This window comes from Somniosus microcephalus, chromosome 11 (genome assembly GCF_052327205.1).
Source record: "Somniosus microcephalus isolate GS21.2 chromosome 11, FLI_Smic_1.0, whole genome shotgun sequence".
Classification (NCBI taxonomy): domain Eukaryota; kingdom Metazoa; phylum Chordata; class Chondrichthyes; order Squaliformes; family Somniosidae; genus Somniosus; species Somniosus microcephalus.
Window position 1 is genome coordinate 81291884 of NC_140997.1, and position 22115 is coordinate 81313998.

Consider the following 22115-nt stretch of genomic DNA (forward strand, 5'->3'; position numbering starts at 1 on the left):
AGCCCCCCTCTCGCTTTCCCCCCCAGCCCCCCTCTCGCTTTCCCCCCCAGCCCCCTCTCGCTTTCCCCCCCAGCCCCCTCTCGCTTTCCCCCCCAGCCCCCTCTCGCTTTCCCCCCCAGCCCCCCTCTCGCTTTCCCCCCCAGCCCCCCTCTCGCTTTCCCCCCCAGCCCCCCTCTCGCTTTCCCCCCCAGCCCCCCTCTCGCTTTCCCCCCCAGCCCCCCTCTCGCTTTCCCCCCCAGCCCCCCTCTCGCTTTCCCCCCCAGCCCCCCTCTCGCTTTCCCCCCCAGCCCCCCTCTCGCTTTCCCCCCCAGCCCCCCTCTCGCTTTCCCCCCCAGCCCCCCTCTCGCTTTCCCCCCCAGCCCCCCTCTCGCTTTCCCCCCCAGCCCCCCTCTCGCTTTCCCCCCCAGCCCCCCTCTCGCTTTCCCCCCCAGCCCCCCTCTCGCTTTCCCCCCCAGCCCCCCTCTCGCTTTCCCCCCCAGCCCCCCTCTCGCTTTCCCCCCCAGCCCCCCTCTCGCTTTCCCCCCCAGCCCCCCTCTCGCTTTCCCCCCCAGCCCCCCTCTCGCTTTCCCCCCCAGCCCCCCTCTCGCTTTCCCCCCCAGCCCCCCTCTCGCTTTCCCCCCCAGCCCCCCTCTCGCTTTCCCCCCCAGCCCCCCTCTCGCTTTCCCCCCCAGCCCCCCTCTCGCTTTCCCCCCCAGCCCCCCTCTCGCTTTCCCCCCCAGCCCCCCTCTCGCTTTCCCCCCCAGCCCCCCTCTCGCTTTCCCCCCCAGCCCCCCTCTCGCTTTCCCCCCCAGCCCCCCTCTCGCTTTCCCCCCCAGCCCCCCTCTCGCTTTCCCCCCCAGCCCCCCTCTCGCTTTCCCCCCCAGCCCCCCTCTCGCTTTCCCCCCCAGCCCCCTCTCGCTTTCCCCCCCAGCCCCCCTCTCGCTTTCCCCCCCAGCCCCCCTCTCGCTTTCCCCCCCAGCCCCCCTCTCGCTTTCCCCCCCAGCCCCCCTCTCGCTTTCCCCCCCAGCCCCCCTCTCGCTTTCCCCCCCAGCCCCCCTCTCGCTTTCCCCCCCAGCCCCCCTCTCGCTTTCCCCCCCAGCCCCCCTCTCGCTTCCCCCCAGCCCCCCTCTCGCTTTCCCCCCCAGCCCCCCTCTCGCTTTCCCCCCCAGCCCCCCTCTCGCTTTCCCCCCCAGCCCCCCTCTCGCTTTCCCCCCCAGCCCCCCTCTCGCTTTCCCCCCCAGCCCCCCTCTCGCTTTCCCCCCCAGCCCCCCTCTCGCTTTCCCCCCCAGCCCCCCTCTCGCTTTCCCCCCCAGCCCCCCTCTCGCTTTCCCCCCCAGCCCCCCTCTCGCTTTCCCCCCCAGCCCCCCTCTCGCTTTCCCCCCCCCCCAGCCCCCCTCTCGCTTCCCCCCCCTCTCGCTTTCCCCCCCTCTCGCTTTCCCCCCCCCCCCCTCTCGCTGTTTCATTGAATGTATATTTGGTGTTTAAACTTAGTTTCCTGTTTTTCAGGGAAGGGTCCGCTAAAGGAATTTTATAACCATCTCATTGAAAAAATTCATTTTAAATATGTTCATATTTGCACCCCATGGCTGGAAGCTGAGGACTATCCAGTGCTGCTAGGTAAAAATCCTCAGATAATTGAATAGGTGTGTTATTTGTGTTACAGTATATTGGCAGTAATTTTAATAAATGTTTGATGAGAATAGGAAAATGAATCTTTTTCAACCCTTTCATTATACATTTATGCTGATCTCAGCCTTAATATTTCTAGTTGATTTGCTCTCTAGGGAACATAATTGAGCTTTAATATTTGGTGGTAAAATCTGGTTCTGAAGGTGAAGAATTTTATAGTATCTGTACAAAGATTGGAAATTGTGTAAAGCTATAGGACCCTACAACTTTGTTCATTAAAATCACTTAAGGGTTTAAAATTCCCAAAGGTTGTTGAAAAATATTTTCACTAAATTATTTTCTACTGAAACAGAAGTTCCACAATGCAGTGAAATCGAACATTTATTTTAATGTATTTTTTTCTCCACAACTTATATCCTGTAACAATTTTGCAGGCTCTGGTGATCTAGGAGTTTGTCTTCATAAATCAACCAGTGGGCTAGATTTGCCTATGAAGGTGGTAGACATGTTTGGTTGCTGTTTGCCTGTGTGTGCAATTGATTTCCAGTGGTACGTATAAGGCAGAGTATGACCTTTCTGATTCTTTCTTTCACTTCCACCCCTATGAATTCTGAATGGGAGTAGTTTTGTTATAGATTGTTGTCTGTTAACAGGGTTTGTTAAAGTTAAAAGAAAAAATAGTATTAAATGATTTCCTCTCATTAAAAATGGGGCTGGCCAAACTTGTCAGTATATTTGTGTATCATGAGACACTATTGTTTTATTAATGTATTACAAAAATTGGTAAGTGGATCACATGTTCCAGAGGCAGGTAAACATCTCATATGGGCTTTTGGTTTGTTAAATGTCAACAGTTCATTATGCCTGTAGGTGTCCACTCAATAGGGTTTCCTGTTGTTAAGCATACAGCTATTATCTTCATAGTCCCAGTTACACCAGTAGGACTAACGCTATCACTAAATTGGAGTTTCAGAACCAGCAGATTCCCACAACTCTTGTCAGCAAAGTAGCTTCAGTGCCTCCATGCCCCCCCCAGGGCAGCCAGCACTGCAGCCTCCCTGCCTGGAGAGATGGGTTCAAATTTGTATTTTTAAATAGAGAATTTTTATTTTTTTCTTCATCAATTTTGACAACAGCATTTTTTTACCTTTTCATAAAATTTTGGAAGTTCAGACCTCTGCACTTGCTACTAGTGCCGCCCAGTCTCAATTCCAACCAATTCCCTGATATTGATTTACAGATGTTTATTAATTGCCGTCCTTTCTCCCCTCTTTACGACCCTACCCTCTATGACCTTCCTGCTCCCTGCCTCCTCCACTCTTCCTTAAATAGTTCTTTCTCTGGTAATTAAGATAAACTAACTTTTTCCCCTCATTTTACAGTTTACATGAACTTGTGAAACATGAAGAAAATGGCTTAATATTTAAAAATTCCCATGAACTGGCTGAGCAACTAAAGGTAAAGCAACTACTGCACTGAAAGAAATAGTGGATGTGAAACCCATTAAGGTTTCTTGTTCCACCACCTGTGCCGGTAATCTATTCCACATACTTGTAAGATTTTGGCTTCTGCCATATCCCCTAAATGAATGGGTCTGAGAGTCTAGAGTCACCAACTTTAATACTTTATTAAGAAATTCAAGATTTAGCAGATTTCGTGTCCTCTATCTTATATTGATATAGCAATCATAGTAAACTTGCAAGTGATGCATGTCCGCAAATCTCTCTGTAGACAACCCTTTGGATGAAACCTTGGACGTCTTCAGCTTCAGCTGCCTGCAGGTCACTAGGATACACTAACTTTTAAACCTAATCTATAACACACCCACTTTTGGGATATGATTTAACCACAGCACCATATGCAATTTTCTTTCTGAAAAACTGCCCCAAACCAAATTTGTCCAGCCTTGTGGTACAAATATTAACTCATTCCTTATCTCTGGAAGGTTGCCATATTCGGCTCTTTCCCACTATACTTCCAAGCCTGCTTAACTATTGTAAACTTATATACTGCTAAAATCATGTGGTATAATACTCAGCCAAATGTCTCTTGTCTACAGGAGTACAGTTAATTACATCTACACATCTGCGTTTATCCCATATCTTGCTCAAGCTGTCTGTTATTGCACCGAAATGTCTCTGGATTTCAGATTCTCTGTCTTTCTATCTCCCTCTCACTCTATACCAATTAATCTATGATGCTCTTTTACCCATATCAACCTGTTAAAGTACTCACTATCTGACGAGACCCAGGGCAGTCAACCTTTCCTCAAGTCATTCCCTTAAATTCCGAGATCAACCATGTAGCTCTTCTCTGTACCCCCTCTAATAATAGAATATCCTTTTTGAAATTTCCTCAAAGCAATCCAATCAATTCGTCAAGCATAACCTCCCACTTCTAAAACCATGCTGACTGTCTCAGATTAGCTCACGCCCCTCAAGATTTGACCCGAGTCCACTGAAATCTGAAAAATATCTGCAAGAAGACTTGCAATCGTTTGAGCCATTGTTTTCAGAATCCTGGGATGAAAGTCGTCAGCCAGGAGCATTGTCTACCTTAGGCTTCAACAACCTCCTCATTCATCTTTGAACTGTAGCCCCATTTCCTTTGCATACTTCAGCAATTTCTCGATCTTCAAACATCACTTCCCCATTGTCAGTTTTTAGTGGACCAACCGCTCTTTCCACCCTTTGTTTATTCCTCACATGCTGTTCTGCTTCATGTTTTCAGAGACGTTTTCCTTCTGATCCCTCTTTGCAGCCCATATCAGTTTCTTGGCATACATTAGCCTATCTTTATAGATTTCCCTATCCTGTTCATTTCATGAACATTAAAAAAATTTGTATGCTTTATCTTTCTCTCTAATGCCTTTCACAACCTTGTTAGTAAGCCACCACTGGCTTTGCTCTCTCATTCCATTCCTGGCCTATTTCACCGATTAAATTCCTTCTGCATCTTAAAAACTATCCCCTCGAAACTATTGAATTTTCATTCCACATCTCATTTTACCATTCTCACACTCTTAAAATCAGCTTCTTAATTGCCTTGCTTTGTTTACTATCCTCATGTCAACCCTGAATGTCAGATTACGGTCACTAAATCCCTAATGTTCTCTTACTTCTACTTTGCTTATTTGTTAGAACTAAATCCAATCTTGCATCTGGGTTTCTTAACGTACTGTTTTCAAAACAAGTCCCTCACAGTTTCAGTAAATTCCTGCTCACATGCAGATTGTCCTTTTGGCCACTCCAGTTGATATGAGTGATGCGCTATCAACAATACCAAAGACTATGAGATGGACTTAAATGAAGTAGGCTTTTATTGACTAAGAACTAGAGCATGCCTCTGCTAGTGAATCCATCCTAAGAACTCCCGGGGGAAGGGTGGTGAGTCACCTTTATACCCAGGCTTAGGGGTGGAGCCAGGGGCTGAGACATGCCTGGACTTGTACAGGGTTAACAGTGGTTTACCACACAGGCATGTACAGGTTAACAGTGGTTTACCACATTCACCCCTCGTTTAAAAAAGTCCGGCGGGGTGAAGTGTTTCAAAAGTTCGTATACGAAAGTCTCTCCGGGGGTCTTGTCTGCCGTAATGATCTTCGTGGTGCCGGTTGCGGCGGTTCTTTGCCCGCGGCCGCTTCTCGCGTGGGACGGAGCACTGGCGTGTCGTCCTCTCGGGGTAGGGATGGCACCGGCATGTCGTCAGTTCGTGGTAGACACCCCGGTGGTGCGTCGTGGGTAGTGGTGGTGGGTGGAGGTAGTGGATGGTGATCGATGGTGTTTCGGGTGTTACCTGAGGGTGCGAGGTCTCGAATTGAGACTGTGTCCTCCCGCCCGTCAGGATACGCCACGTAGGCGTACTGTGGGTTGGCGTGGAGGAGGTGAACCTTTTCGACCAGGGGGTCCGTCTTATGGCTCCTCACGTGTTTCCTGAGCAGGACGGGTCCTGGAGACGTCAGCCATGGCGGTAGTGATGTCCCCGAGGTGGATTTCCTGGGGAAGACGAACATCTTCTCGTGAGGGGTGGCGTTTGTGGCAGTAAGGAGCAGTGATCGTATGGAGTGGAGCTCATCGGGGAGGACATCTTGCCAGCGGGAGATTGGGAGGCCCTTGGATTTTAGGGCGAGCGTGGCGGTCTTCCACACCGTTGCGTTCTCCCTCTCTACCTGTCCGTTACCCCGGGGGTTGTAGCTGGTAGTCCTGCTCGTGGCTATGCCCTTCTCGAGCAGGTACTGGCGCAGCTCGTCGCTCATGAACGACGAGCCCCTGTCGTTGTGGATGTAATTGGGGAAGCCAAATATGGCGAACAGGTCGTGGAGGCACCTGATGACTGTGGCGCTGGTCATGTCCGGGCAGGGGATGGCGAAGGGGAAACGGGAGTACTCGTCAATAATATTGAGGAAGTACGTGTTGCGGTCAGAGGAGGGAAGGGGCCCCTTGAAATTGACGCTGAGATGTTCGAAGGGGCGGGTGGCTTTAATCAGGTGTGCCCTGTCTGGCCTATAAAAATGCGGTTTGCATTCGGCGCAGACCTGGCAGTTCCTGGTCATGGTCCTGACCTCCTTGATGGAGTAAGGCAGGTTGCGAGTTTTAATAAAGTGGAAGAACCTGGTGACCCCCGGGTGGCAGAGATCATTGTGGAGGGTCCGTAGCCTATCGACTTGTGCGTTGGCACATGTCCCACGGGATAGGGCGTCTGGGGGCTCATTAAGTTTCCCGGGCCGGTATAAGATATCGTAGTTGTAGGTGGATAACTCGATCCTCCACCGCAATATCTTATCATTTTTGATTTTCCCCCTTTGTCTGTTGTTAAACATAAATGCTACTGACCATTGGTCAGTGAGCAGGGTGAAACGTTTACCGGCCAGGTAATGTCTCCAGTGCCGTACAGCCTCCACTATCGCCTGGGCCTCCTTCTCGACTGAGGAGTGTCGAATTTCGGGGCCCTGGAGGGTCCGCGAAAAGAAGGCCACGGGTCTCCCCGCCTGGTTAAGGGTTGCGGCTAGGGCGAAGTCGGATGCATCGCTCTCCACTTGGAAAGGGATGGACTCATCCACTGCGTGCATTGTGGCCTTCGCAATGTCCTCTTTTATGAGGGTGAAGGCCGCACGGGCCTCTGCCGTCAGGGGGAAGGAGGTTGACTTGATGAGGGGCCGGGCTTTGTCCGCATAGTTGGGCACCCACTGGGCGTAGTAAGAGAAGAACCCTAGGCATCTCTTCAGGGCTTTTAGGCAGTGGGGGGGGGGGTAGTTCCAGGAGGGGGCGCATTCGGTCGGGGTCGGGGCCGATGACTCCGTTTTCCACCACGCAGCCAAGAATAGCGAGGCGCGCGGTGCGGAACATACATTTTTCTCTGTTGTATGTCAGATTCAGCCGTTGGGCCGTACGGAGGAATTTTTCTAGGTTGGCGTCGTGGTCCTGCCGGTCATGGCCGCAGATGGTGACGTTGTCTAGATAGGGGAAGGTGGCCTGCAGCGCGTTCTGGTCAACCATCCGGTCCATCTCCCTTTGGAAGACTGAGACCCCGTTGGTGACACCGAAGGGGACTCAGAGGAAGTGGTAGAGGCGACCGTCAGCCTCGAAGGCCGTGTACTGGCGGTCCTCAGGCCTGATGGGGAGCTGGTGGTATGCCGACTTCAGATCAATCGTCGAGAATACCCGGTATTGTGCTATCTGGTTGACCATGTCAGATATGCGGGGAAGTGGGCATGCGTCTAATTGCGTGTATCGATTGATCGTCTGGCTGTAATCAATAACCAGGCGCTGTTTTTTGCCGGTCTTTACTACCACCATTTGGGCTCGCCATGGGCTGGTGCTGCCCTCGATAATCCCTTCCCTCAGGAGTCTTTGTACTTCTGATTTAATAAAGCTCCTATCCCCGGCACTGTACCGCCTGCTTTTAGTAGCAATTGGCTTGCAGTCTTTGGCGAGGTTAGCGAACAACGGGGGGGGTTTGACCTTCAGGGTGGACAGGCTGCATACTTTGCGTGGCGCCGTGTTTAAATTCTGCTGGCTGCAGACTGTAAGTGGGGGCAGGGGCCCGCCATATGCCATCGTGATGCTCTCCAGATGGCACTGGAAGTCTAATCCTAGCAGTACGGGAGCGCAGAGCTGTGGCAGGATGAGGAATTTAAACTCTCTACTCCACGCCGTTCACGGTCAGAGTTGCTACACAGTAGCCGCCGACGTCCGCCGTATGGGACTTTGAGGCCATAAAGACCTGGTGGCGTGTGCGCATAACCGGTAGGGAGTAGCGTCGCACCGTGTCGGGGTGGATGAAGCTCTCCGTGCTTCCGCAGTCGAAAAGGCAATTTGTGGCATGGCCATTTACCTTTACGTTCATCATGGACCTGGCTAGTTGGTGGGGCCGAGATTGGTCCAGGGTGATGGAGGCCATCGTCGAGGTCGGTGGGTCGCTGTAGTATTCGCCCGCGCCGAGGGCCTGGTCCCGAGATGGTGTCCAAGATGGCGGCTCCCCCTCGGCTGATGGTGTCCAAAATGGCGGCCCGCACGGCTCTCACGTGGTTGGTGGGGTCCAAAATGGTGGCCTGTACGGTTCACACGTGGCACTGCTGGAATTGGGGGTCGATTTCGCCTTGCACACTCTCGTGTAGTGTCCTTTCTTGCCGCATTTGGAGCAGGTCGCGTCCTTTGCTGGGCATTGCTGTCTGGGGTGCTTGGCCTGGCCGCAGAAGTAGCATTTCTGGCCTCTGGTCATTGCAGCTGTAGTTGGGCTGCTGGCGGCTTGTGGCCTTACCGGGTCCCAAGATGGCTGCTCCCGTGGCATCCACGTGGCCATCCGGTCAGGGGGGTAGGCGTCCATGTTCTGGAGGGCCACGTCTAACGAGTTAGCGAGGGCCACCGTCTTCTGCAGGTCGAGCCCCCTCTGTTCCAGCAGCCTCTGCCGAGTATATTTGGACCTGATGCTGGCTACGTAGGCGTCTCGGATCAGGTCTTCCGTGCATTCCTTGGCCGTCACCGCTTTGCAATTACAGTCCCGGCCGAGGACTCTCAGTGCCAGTAAATATTCAGCGCCCGATTCCCCGGGGCACTGTTTTCGGGTAGCCAGCAGGTGTCTGGCGTAGACCTCGTTAACAGGCCTCACGTATTGTTCCTTTAGCGTCGCGATGGCGGCCGCGTAAGTAGTGGCGTCTCGGATGATCGAGTAGACTCGGTGGCTCACCTGTGAGTTCAAGACAAGCCGTTTCGCATCATCTGTAGTGACAGTAGTGCTGGAGGCCTCCAGGAAGGCTTCGAAACAGCTCAGCCAGTGTTCGAAGTTATTGGCTGCATCTGCTGCTTGAGGATCCAGGTCTAAACGTTCCGGCTTCAAGATTTGCTCCATGTTGAAAATTAGTCAATAAAATTGATGCGCTATCAACAATACCAAAGACTACGAGATGGACTTAAATGAAGTAGGCTTTTATTGACTAAGAACTAGAGCATGCCTCTGCTAGTGAATCCATCCTAAGAGCTCCTGGGGGAAGGGTGGTGAGTCACCTTTATACCCAGGCTTAGGGGTGGAGCCAGGGGCTGAGACATGCCTGGACTTGTACAGGGTTAACAGTGGTTTACCACACAGGCATGTACAGGTTAACAGTGGTTTACCACAATGAGGAAGATTGAAATCCCCCAGGATTACTACTGAAGATTTGTCTTATCATCTCCCACAAAATTGCATCAGCCTCCTGTTGATTATTTGGTGGCCTGTAGCATATTCCTATTACTAATGTTTTCTCTTTATAGTTCTTTAATTCTACCTAAAGGGACTCACTAGCTCTTCCAGCATCCAACTCTGTTGTAACTAGTTCCTCTCTAACAAATGCCAGCCCAGCTATTGCCTTATCTTCCTAAACCAATAAAACCCTGCAAGTTAACTCTCCATTTCAACCAGCTTTCAGTCACTCCTGCAACATCTATTTCCTCCCTGTATACCAACACTTCAAGTTCCTAAATTTTATTCCTTGTACTCCTTGCATTCATATAGAAACAATTCAGGTTATCCTTTATCATTACTCCTTCTTTCCTAATTATACTTCAGGTAAATTCTGTTCTGCTTTCCCCTCTCCCCGCCATACTAGTTTAAATCCACCCCCGTTGCCTTATATACTCTTTCTGCAAGTACATTAGTAACTCTCCAGTTCAGGTGATCAGTCCCTCCTGAACAGCTTCCCCCTTTCCCAGAACTGTCTGTGTGTCCTAGAAATCTGAAACCCTCCCACCTGCAACATCTCTCAAGCCACGCATTAATAGCTCTAATCTGCCCTTGCCTAACCTGCCCAGTGCCTGACACAGGAAGCAAAACTAGAGGCTATCAATATAAGATAGTCACCAAGAAATCTAAATAGGGAATTCAGAAGAAACTTCTTTACCAGACTCAGAGACTAGGGTCCTCAATTTAAATAAAGGAAACTACGATGGTCTGAGGAGCGAGTTGGGTAGTATTGATTGGGGAATGGCACTCAAAGGGTTGACAGTGGATAGGCAATGGCAAACATTCAAAGACCGAATGGATGAGCTACAGAATTTGTTCATCCCAGTTTGGCATAAAAATAAAACAAAAAAGGTGACTCAACCGTGGCTAACAAGGGAAATTAGGGATAGCATAAGATCCAAGGAGAGGACATATAAATTGGCCAGAAAAAGCAATAATCCTGAGGATTGGGAGCAGTTTAGGATTCAACAAAGGAGGACAAAGGGATTAATTAAGAAAGGGAAAATAGAATATGAGAGTAAGCTATCAGGGAACATAAAAACTGACTGTAAAAGCTTTTATAGATATGTGAAGAGAAAAAGATTGGTGAAGTCAAGCGTAGGTCCCTTGCAGTCAGAATCAGGGGAATTTATAATGGGGAACAAAGAAATGGCAGACCAATTAAATACATACTTTGGTTCTGTCTTCACAAAGGAGGACACAAATAACCCCCCAGAGATGCCAGGGAACATAGGGTCTGATGAAAGGGTGGAACTGAAAGAAATCAGTATTTGTAGGGAAATGGTGTTAGGAAAATTGATGGGACTGAAGGCCGACAAATCCCCAGGGCCTGATAATCTACATCCCAGGGTACTTAAGGAAGTGGCCCTAGAAATAGTAGATGCATTGCTGGTCCTCTTCCAGAACTCGATAGACTCTGGAACAGTACCCATGGATTGGAGGGTAGCTAATGTTACCCCACTATTCAAAAAAGGTGGTAGCGAAAAAGCGGGGAATTATAAGCCTGACATCGGTAGTGGGGAAAATGCTAGAATCAATTATAAAAGATTGATGGGCCTTCAATAACCACAAAACTAGAAGTTATAGACTTAAACAAGTTGGCTTTTAATCACTAAGATCAGAGCTAACATCTCAACACGCCGACTGGTTCACAGGAATGAGTCATACAGATCCTGGAATCTTTATGTAAGAGAAGTCAGGGGCGGAGCCAAGAGCCAAGACCTGGAACCTCCCAGGTTAGTCGGGAAAGAGGAAGTGAAACTATACACAGTGGGGGAGGGTAATATACATGAGTGCAAAACGAATACAGGATCAAGACAAACAGATTTCATTACATTCACCCCTTCTATAGATTTAGTCCATCGGGGTGATGTTTCTTAAAAGTTGGTATAAGCGAGTCTGTCAGGAGGTTTTGCAGTTCTCAGTGATCGGCGCAAAGCCGGTTGGGGTGCCTCTAAGGGAGTGGATTCTGGTTCCTCCGCTGTCCGGGCCTCCGCAGTGTCTTCCAGGTTATCTGCAGTGTCCTCCAGGTTAAAGTTGGGTATTGATACCTCTGGGCGTCCTGTCTCTTTGTAGTGTTGGTCTTCATTGGGTAGTCTCCCATCGTTCTCTCCGCTCCCCGAGGGAGCGGTCTTTTATGGAAACAGTGTCCTCTCGCCCGTCAGAGTATTTGATATAGGCGTACTGAGGGTTTGCATGGAGGAGCTGTACCTTTTCCACAAGGGGGTCCGTTTTATGGCCTCTCGCGTGCTTCCGCAATAGTACTGTCCCCGGAGACGTCAGCCACGCGGGTAGAGATATGCCCGAGGTGGATTTCCGGGGAAAACGAACATCTTTTCGTGAGGGGTAGCGTTAGTGGCAGTACATAAGAGACCTTATGGAGTGGAGCACGTCTGGGAGGACTTCCTGCCAGCGGGAGGTCGGAAGGCCTTTTGACTTTAAGGCTAACGTGACAGCCTTCCAAACAGTAGCATTCTCCCTTTCCACTTGCCCATTACCCCGGGGGTTGTAGCTAGTGGTTCTGCTAGTGGCTATCCCCTTCGAGAGCAAGAACTGGCGCAGCTCGTCACTCGTGAATGACATCCCCCTATCGCTGTGTATGTAGTTCGGCATGCCAAACATGCAGAATAGATTACAGAGACACTTGATGACCGTGGCACTGGTCATGTCTGGGCAGGGAATGGCGAAGGGGAAGCGGGAATATTCATCAATGATATTGAGGAAGTATACGTTACGGTCAGCAGAGGGAAGGGGTCCCTTGAAGTCCAGACTTAGGCGCTCGAATGGCTGTGTGGTTTTGATAAGGTGTGCACGGTCAGGCCTGTAGAAACGAGGCTTGCATTCCGCACAGATGCGGCAGGCTCTGGTCATTGCCCTGACCTCCTCGATGGAGTGGGGCAGATTGCGGGACTTTATAAAATGGTATAGTCGGGTGACCCCTGGGTGACAGAGGTCGTTGTGGAGACCCTGTAATTTGTCCGTATGAATGCTGGCACACATTCCCCACGATAGGGCGTCTGGGGGTTCATTAAGGGCTCCCGGCCTGTACATAATATCATAGTCGAACGTGGATAGTTCGATCCTCCACCTGAGTATTTTGTCATTCTTGATTTCCCCCCTTTGTTATTAAACATGAAAGCCACCGACCGCTGGTCGGTGAGCAGGGTGAAACGTTTGCCGGCTAGGTAGTGTCTCCAGTGCCGCACTGCCTCCACTGTAGCCTGTGCCTCCTTCTCGACAGAAGAGTGCCTGATTTCAGGTCCCTGAAGGGTTCGGGAGAAAAAGGCCACAGGTCTCCCAGCCTGATTGAGGGTCGCAGCTAAGGCAAAGTCTGACGCATCACTTTCGACTTGAAAGGGAATGCATTCATCCACTGCACACACTGCAGCCCTTTCAATGTCCTGTTTAATACTGGTGAAAGCCTCCCGAGCTTCAGCTGATAGTGGGAAGGACGTCGATTTAATGAGGGGTCGGGCCTTATCAGAGTAATTGGGCACCCATTGGGCATAATACGAAAAAAGTCCCAGGCACCTTTTTAAAGCTTTGGGATTGTGTGGCAGGGGCAGTTCCTTTCGGGGGCGTAATCGGTCGGGGTCCGGTCCAATTAACCCATCTTCCACCACACAGCCGAGGATACAGAGACGAGTTGTGGTGAAGACACATTTGTCTTCGTTGTAGGTTAGATTCAGCTTTAGGGCAGTTTTTAAAAATCTCGCAAGATTTAGATCATGGTCTTGCTGGTTGTGCCCGCAGATAGTGACATTGTCCAGATAGGGGTAGGTAGCTTGTTGTTTATTCTCGTCAACCATGCGGTCCATCTCACGTTGGAAGACCGAGACCCTGTTTGTTACCCCGAAGGGCACTCTGAGAAAATGGTAGAGGCGCCCGTTCGCCTCGAAGGCGGTGTATGGGCGGTCCTCCGTTCTAATGGGGAGCTGGTGATACGCAGATTTGAGGTCGGTGGTCGAGAAGACTCGGTATTGCGCAATCTGGTTGACCATTTCTGATATGCGGGGTAAAGGGTAGGCGTCCAGCTGTGTATAAATATTAACAGTCTGGCTGTAGTCAATTACCATCCGTTTCTTTTCGCTATTTTTAACTATGACTACTTGGGCACGCCATGGGCGTCTGTCCACTTCCGCCTTGATAAAGTGTCTGTCTTCCAGACTGTACCGTCTACTTTTGGTCGCTATGGGCCTACAGTTCGGAGCGAGATTAGCGAATAAAGAGGGCGGGCTGATTTTTAAGGTTGATAGGCCACAGACTGTGAGTGGCGGCTGGGACCCGCCATATGCTAGCGTGACACTTTCGTGGTGGCACTGGAAGTCCAGGCCCAAGATTACATTAACACAGAGTTCTGGCATCACGAGGAGTTTAAAATCCTTGTAGTCCGTGCCGTTTACAGTCAGTGTTACCACACAGTAGCCCAAAATGTCCGAAGTGTGGGGCTTAGCAGCCATAGCAATTCTGCTCCGTGTAGGTGTTACCGTTAATGAGTGCCGCCGTACCAGGCTAGGGTGGATAAAACTCTCGGTACTCCCACAGTCAATTAAACATATCGTTAAATTCCTGTTTACCTGTATGTCCATCATGGATTTTGTCAACGGGTGTGGCCTGGATTGATCCACCGTGATCGAAGCCACTGTTGAGCCCTGGGCGGCCGTTGAGTCGGGAAAAGATGGCAGATCCCAAGATGGCGGCCCGCACGAGGCGGTGACTGAGTTGGAAATCAGATTTCCCCTGCAGACTTTGCTAAAATGCCCCTTTTTCTTACATTTGAAGCATGTAGCGTCCTTCGCTGGGCATCGTTGTCTGGCCGCAGAAGTAGCATTTCGGGCCTCGAGACATTGCCGCTGTAGTAGGACTCCTGGGTGAACTTCTGTGTGGGGACTCCGGCGGCGTAGAGCTGGTCTGAAACCTGGATGGGGAAGATGGCTGATTCCAAGGTGGCGGCTCCCTCGGCGCGCACGAGGCGGTGAGGGCCGCATGGCCGGAAGAATAAGAGTCAGAGTCAGAGTTTTCTGGGCCACGTCCAGCGATCGCGCCACTGCCTTTTTTAAGTCCAGGACCACCACCTCCAGCAGTCTCTGCCGGATGATTCGATTTGAGGCCCGTGATGAAGGAATCGCGGACCAATTCGTCAGAGTACGCGTTGGCCGTCACGGCCTTGCAGTTACAGTCCCGGACCAGGTCCTTCAGGCCCTGTAAGAAATCGTCCATCGATTCCTCTGGTCGCTGCCTGCGTGTAGCCAGCAGATGTCTGGCGTATACTTCGTTTACCGGCCTCTGGTATTGGGCCTTCAGGATAGTGATGGCCTCCGTGTAAGAGGTGGCGTCCTGGATGAACGAATAAATCCGATGACTTACGCGAGTAGTCAGTAGACTCAGTTTATCTACCTCACTAGCGGATGAGGCCCCCGCGAAGAGTTGGAAGCATTTGAGCCAGTGTCCAAATTGATTTGATGCTTCAGCAGAATGTGGATCCAAGTCCAGACGCTCTGGCTTTAGGAGTCGATCCATCCTAGTATTCTTTAGTGATTAAAATTGATGGGCCTTCAATAACCACAAAACTAGAAGTTATAGACTTAAACAAGTTGGCTTTTAATCACTTAAGATCAGAGCTAACATCTCAACATGCCGACTGGTTCACAGGAATGAGTCATACAGATCCTGGGATCTTTATGTAAGAGAAGTCAGGGGCGGAGCCAAGAGCCAAGACCTGGAACCTCCCAGGTTAGTCGGGAAAGAGGAAGTGAAACTATACACAGTGGGGGAGGGTAATATACATGAGTGCAAAACGAATACAGGATCAAGACAAACAGATTTCATTACAAAGATGGAATAGCAGAGCACTTGGAAAGCAGTGACAGGATCGGACGAAGTCAACATGGATTAACAAAAGGTAAATCATGCTTGACTACTGGAATTTTTTGAGGATGTAACTGGTAAAATAGATAAGGGAGAACCAGTGGATGTGGTGTATTTGGACTTTCAGAAGGCTTTCGATAAGGTCCCACATAAGAGATTAGCGTGCAAAATTAAGGCACATGGGATTGGGGGCAAGGTATTGACTTGGATAGAGAACTGGTTGGCGGACAGAAAGCAAAGAGTTGGAATAAACGGGTCGTTTTCCGAGTGGCAGGCAGTGACTAGTGGGGTACCGCAAGGATCGGTCCTAGGACCCCAGCTGTTCACAATATATATTAATGATCTGGACGAGGGAATTGGATGTAATATCTCCAAATTTGCAGACGACACAGCTGGGTGGGAGGGTAAGCTGTGAGGAGGATGTCGGGGAAACTCCAGTACAATTTGGACAGGTTGGGTGATTGGGCAGAAACATGGCAAATGCACTATAATGTGGATAAATGTGAGGTTATCCACTTTGGTGGCAAAAACAGGAAGGCAGATTATTATTTGAATGGCAATAGATTGGGAGAAGCGGAAGTGCAAAGAGACCTGGGTGTTCTTGTGCACCAGTCGCTGAAGGTAAGCATGCAGGTGCAGCAGGCAGTTAAGAAGGCAAATGGTATGTTTGTCTTGTAGCAAGAGGGTTCGAGTACAGGAACAAGGATGTCTTGCTACAGTTGTACAGTGCCTTGTTGAGACCGCACCTTGAGTATTGTGTGCAGTTTTGGTCGCCTTACCTGAGGAAGGACGTTCTTGCCATGGAAGGAGTGCAGCGAAGATTCACCAGGCTGATACCTGGGATAGCAGGAATGACGTATGAGGAGAGATTGTGTCAATTGGGCTTATACTCACTGGAGTTTAGAAGATTGAGGGGGGATCTCATCGAAACCTATAAAATTCTGTCAGGCCTGGACAGACTATATAAGAACATAAGAAATAGGAGCAGGAGTAGGCCAATCGGCCCCTCGAGCCTGCTCCGCCATTCAATAAGATCATGGCTGATCTGATCCTAACCGCCAATCTACTATCACTGAACCATCTCCTGAATCTAACAGAATTAGACACACGAAATAGGAGCAGGATCAGGCTACATGGCCCCTGGGCCCGCTCCGCTACCCACAGGGCCATGACCGACCCGAACCTAGACTCATGTCCAAATTCCTGCCTGCTCCCCATAACCCTTTATTCCCTTTACTTCTAGGAAACTGTCTATTTCTGTTTTAAATTTATGTAATGATGTAGCTTCTGCAGCTTTTTGGGGCAGCATATTCCATGGACCTACCACCCTCTGAGTGAAGTAGTTCCTCCTCATCTCAGTTTTGAAAGAGCAGCCCCTTATTCTAAGACTATGCCCCCTGGTTCTAGTTTCACCCATCATCGGGAACATCCTCCCCGCATCCACCCGATCCAACCCCTTCACAATCTTATATGTTTCAATAAGATTGCCTCTCATTCTTCTGAACTCCAATGAGTTGAGTCCCAATCTACTCAACCTCTCCTCATATGTCCATCCCCTCATCCCCGGGATTAACCGAGTGAACCTTCTTTGTACTGACTCGAGAGCAAGTATGTATTTTCTTAAGTATGGACACCAAAACTGTATGCAGTATTCCAGGTGCGGTCTCACCAATACCTTGTACAACTGAAGCAATACCTCCCTATTTTTATATTCTATTCTATCCCCCTAGCAATGAAAGCCAACATTCCATTGGCCTTCTTAATCACTTGCTGCACCTGCATACTAAGCTTTTGAGTTTCGTGCACCAGGACCCCCAGATCCCTTTGTACTACAGTACTTTCCAGTTTCTTGCCATTAAGATAATAACTTGCTCTACGATTTTTCCTGCCAAAGTGCATAACCTCACACTTTCCAGTATTGTATTCCATCTGCCAAATCTCTGCCCACTTACTTAGCCTGTCGATGTCCCCTTGCAGGTTTTTTATGTCCTCCTCACTCACTACTTTCCCTCCCATCTTAGTATCATCTGCAAACTTTGATATGTTACACTCGGTCCCCTCCTCCAAATCGTTAATATAGATTGTAAAGAGTTGGGGACCCAGCACTGACCCCTGTGGTACACCACTAGTTACTGATTGCCAGTCCGAGAATGAACCATTTAGCCCAACTCTCTGCCTTCTGTTAGATAGCCAATCCTCTATCCATGCCAGAATATTACCCCCAATCCCGTGATTTTTTATCTTAAGCAATAATCTTTTGTGTGGCACCTTGTCAAATGCCTTTTGGAAGTCTAAATACACTACGTCCACTGGTTCCCCTTTATCCACCCTATATGTTACTTCCTCAAAGAACTCCAGCAAATTTGTCAAACATGACTTCCCCTTCATAAAACCATGCTGACTTTGTCCTATTAAATTATGATTATCCAAATGTCCTGTTACTGTCTCCTTAATAATGGACTCCAATATTTTACCTACCACAGATATTAGGCTAACCGGTCTATAGTTTCCAGCCTTCTGTCTACTGCCCTTTTTAAATAAGGGCGTTACATTAGCAGTTTTCCAGTCTGCCGGGACCTTTGCTGATTCCAGGGAGTTTTGGAAAATTATTACCAATGCATCCACAATCCCTACCGCCACTTCCCTCAAGACACTAGGATGTAAGCCATCAGGTCCAGGTGATTTATCCGCCTTGAGTCCCATTATTTTACCGAGTACCACTTCCTTAGTGATTTTGATCGTGTTTAGCTCCTCCCCCCCCATAGCCCCCTGTTTGTCCAGTGTTGGGATATTCTTAGTGTCTTCTACTGTAAAGACTGATACAAAACATTCAGTGTTTTTGCCATCTCCATATTTCCCACCATTAATTTCCCGGTCTCATCCTCTAAGGGACCAACATTTACTTTAGCCACCCTTTTTCTTTTTATATAACTATAAAAACTCTATCTGTTTTTATATTTTTTGCTAATTTACTTTCATAATCTATCTTCCCTTTCTTAATCAATCTTTTTGTTACTTTTTGCTGTCTTTTAAAGTTTTCCCAATCCTTTATCCCCCCCACTAGATTTGGCTACCTTATATGTCCTTGTTTTTAGTCGAATACTATCCTTAATTTATTTACTTAGCCACGGATGGCTGTCTTTTCTTTTACACCCTTTTCTTCTCAGTGGAATATATTTTTTTTGGAAGTTGTAAAATAACTCCTTAAATGTACACCACGGATCATGTATCGTCTTACCCTTTAATCTATTTTCCCAATCCACTCTACTCAATTCCGCTCTCATACCTTCATAGTCTCCTTTATTCAAGCTTAGCACGCTTGTTTGAGATCCAACCTTGTTGCCCTCTAATTGAATATGGAATTCAACCATGTTATGGTCACTCATTCCAAGGGGATCCTTTACTAGGACATTTTTAATTAATCCTGTCTCGTTACACAGGACCAGATCTAAGGTTGCTTGCCCCCTGGTCGGTTCAGTTACATACTGCTCAAGAAACCCATCCCTAATACACTCAATGAACTCCTCCTCAAGGCAGCCCTGCCCAATTTGATTTGTCCAATTAATATGATAGTTAAAATCCCCCATAATTATAGATGTTCCCTTATTACAAGCCTCAACTATTTCCTGATTGATACTCCGTCCAACAGAGTTGCAACTGTTCGGAGGCCTATAGACTACGCCCACTAGTGTTTTTTTCCCCTTATTATTCCTTACCTCCACCCAAACTGTTTCATTATCCTGATCTTTTGACCCAATATCATTTCTCTGTATTACAGTGATTCCTTCCTTTATTAACATAGCCACCCCACCTCCCCTTCCTTCCTGCCTGTCCTTCCTGATTGTTAAATAACCTGGTATGTTTAATTCCCAGGCATTGTCACCCTGCAGCCATGTTTCTGTAATGGCCACAAGATCATACCCATATGTAGTTATTTGTGCCATTAACTCGTCTATTTTGTTACGAATGCTACGTGCATTCAGATAGAGAACTTTCAAATATGTTTTGTGACACTTAGTTCCTGCTTTTGCCCTTTTTATTTCTTTACCTTTTACTGCATACCTTCTGATGCGCTATCAATTCCTCATAAAAGACAGAGAGTTAATTAATAGGCTTTTATTAGCAAAGAACAGAGCATGCCTCTCGTGGTTGCCTGGTATCCAAAAGGGCAGGGGGCTGCAGAGCAGTCACCTTTATACCCGGGCATGTGGGTGGAGCCAGGGGCGGAGTCAGCTGAGGCATGCATAGGCACAACAGTGTGCAACAACAACAATAACAAACAGTGGTTTACCACATTCACCCCTTGTTTAAAATTGAGTCCGGCGGGGTGAAGTGTACTCAAAGTTCGTGTAATTAAGTCTATCAGGTGGCCTTGTATGCCGTCCTGATTGTCGTAGCAGCGGCGGTGATGGTGCAGCATCCAACGCCGAACCTGGCGTCTCGAGAGGTTGTGTAGTCAATGGCGGGTCCTGGAGCTGTGGCATGCCGTCTACAGGGGTCGGGGTGTGGGTAGTGGTGGGTGGCGATGGTGGTGTCTCCGGAGCACCCGAAGGTGCGAGGTCTCGTGTGGAGACTGTGTCCTCCCGCCCGTCCGGGTACGCTACGTAAGCATACTGGGGGTAGGCGTGGGTAGTGGTGGGTGGCGAAGGAAGTGTTTCGGGAGCACCCAAAGGTGCGAGGTCTCGTATGGAGACTGTGTTCTCCCGCCCGTCCGGGTACACCACGTAAGCATACTGAGGGTTGGCGTGGAGGAGGCTCACCCTCTCGACCAGGGGGGTCCATCTTATGGGACCTCACGTGCTTCCGCAGTAGGACGGGTCCTGGAGAAGTCAGCCATGTCGGTAACGAGATCCCCGATGTGGACTTCCTGGGGAAGGAGAACATTCTCTCATGAGGGGTGGCATTGGTGGCTGTACAGAGCAGCGACCGAATGGAATGGAGCGCCGCAGGGAGGACCTCCTGCCAGCGAGAGGTCGGAAGGCCCTTAGATTTCAAGTTTAAAAGGACTGCCTTCCAGACCGTCGCATTCTCTCTTTCCACCGGGCCATTCCCCCGGGTATTGCAGCAATACCTCTCGCGAGCAGGTACTGACGAAGTTCGTCGCTCATAAAGGATGAGCCCCTGTCGCTATGAATATAGCTAGGGAAACCGAACAAGGCGAAGAGGTCATTCAGACATTTAATGACCGTGGTACTGGTCATGTCTGAGCAAGGGATGGCAAACGGGAGTACTCGTCAATTATATTGAGGAAGTACACATTGCGGTCAGAGGAGGGGAGGGGCCCTTTAAAATCGCCGCTCAGCCGCTCGAAGGGGCGTGTGGCTTTGATCAGGCTCGCTCTGTCTGGCCTATAAAAATGCGGTTTGCACTCGGCACAGATTTGCCAGTTCCTGGTCAAGGTCCTGACCTCCTCGATGGAGTAGGGCAGGTTACGGGATTTGATGAAGTGGAAAAACCTGGTGACGCCCGGGTGGCAGAGGTCATTGTGGAGGGTCTTCAGTCTATCAACCTGCGCGTTGGCGCATGTACCACGTGATAGGGCATCTGGGGGCTCATTGAGTTTCCCGGGCCGCTACAAGATATCGTAATTGTAGGTGGAGAGTTCGATTCTCCACCTCAAGATCTTGTCATTCTTGATTTTGCCCCTCTGCTTATTATTAAACATAAAAGCTACTGAACGCTGGTCAGTGAGCAGGGTAAATCGTTTTCCGGCCAGGTAATGCCTCCAATGTCGCACAGCTTCCACAATGGCCTGGGCCTCCTTTTCGACAGAGGAGTGTCGAATCTCGGGGCGCTGGAGGGTCCTTGAGAAAAAGGCCACGGGTCTCCCCGCCTGGTTAAGGGTTGCAGCTAGGGCAAAGTCGGATGCGTCGCTCTCCACTTGGAAAGGGATGGACTCATCCACTGCGTGCATTGTGGCCTTCGCAATATCTCTTTTTATGAGAGTGAAGGCTGCACATGCCTCTGCTGTCCGGGGGAAGGAGGCGGACTTGATGAGGGGTCTGGCTTTGTCCGCATAGTTGGGCACCCACTGAGTATAGTACGAGAAAAACCCTAGGCATCTCTTCAGTGCTTTTTGGCAGTGGGGGAGGGGGAGCTCCATAAGGGGGCGCATTCTGTCGGGGTCGGGGCCGATGACTCCGTTCTCCACTATGCAGCCAAGAATGGCAAGGCGCGTGGTACGAAACATACATTTGTCCTTGTTGTATGTTAGATTCAGCCGCTGGGCTGTACAGAGGAATTTCTCTAGGTTAACATCATGGTCCTGCTGGTCGTGGCCGCAAATGGTGACGTCTAGATAGGGGAAAGTGGCCTGGAGCGCGTTCTGGTCAACCATCCGGTCCATCTCCCGTTGGAAGACTGAAACCCCGTTGGGGACGCCGAAGGGAACTCTGAGGAAGTGGTAGAGACGACCGTCGGCTTCAAAAGCTGTGTACTGGCGGTCCTCAGCCCTGATGGGGAGCTGGTGGTATGCCGACTTCAGATCAATCGTCGAGAACACCCGGTATTGTGCTATCTGATTGACCATGTCAGATATGCGGGGGAGTGGGTATGCATCCAACTGGGTGTAGCGATTGATCGTCTGGCTGTAGTCAATAACTAGGCGCTGTTTTCCGCCAGTCTTCACCACCACCACTTGTGCTCGCCATGGGCTGGTGCTATTCTCAATAATCCCTTCCTTCAGGAGTCTCGCTACCTCTGATTTAATGAAGCTCCTATCCCCGGCACTGTAACGCCTGCTTTTGGTAGCGATGGGCTTACAGTTGCGGGTGAGGTTAGCGAACAAGGAGGGGGGGGAGACTTTAAGGGTGGAGAGGCTGCAAATGGTGCGCGGCGGGCGATTTAAAAGCTGCTGGCTGCAGACTGTGAGTGGGGGGAGGGGTCCGTCGTACGCTAATGTGACACTTTTAAGGTGGCACTGA

At 49.7% G+C, this 22115-nt stretch overlaps 1 protein-coding gene across 4 annotated transcripts in view; it reads left to right on the forward strand.

The window, feature by feature from the left end:
• alg1 (ALG1 chitobiosyldiphosphodolichol beta-mannosyltransferase) overlaps positions 1 to 22115 on the forward strand; it is a 69090-nt gene that overhangs the window by 38315 nt on the left and 8660 nt on the right. For 2 of the 4 annotated variants that reach the window (XM_086000906.1, XM_086000907.1), the window contains exons 10-12: positions 1486 to 1596; positions 2043 to 2157; positions 2991 to 3066. In XM_086000906.1, the coding sequence (XP_085857032.1) occupies positions 1486 to 1596; positions 2043 to 2157; positions 2991 to 3066 (302 nt within the window). Of the gene's footprint in view, positions 1 to 1485; positions 1597 to 2042; positions 2158 to 2990; positions 3142 to 22115 lie in introns of all 4 variants that reach the window. The other 2 variants (XR_015079971.1, XM_086000908.1) reach the window with 2 other exon arrangements.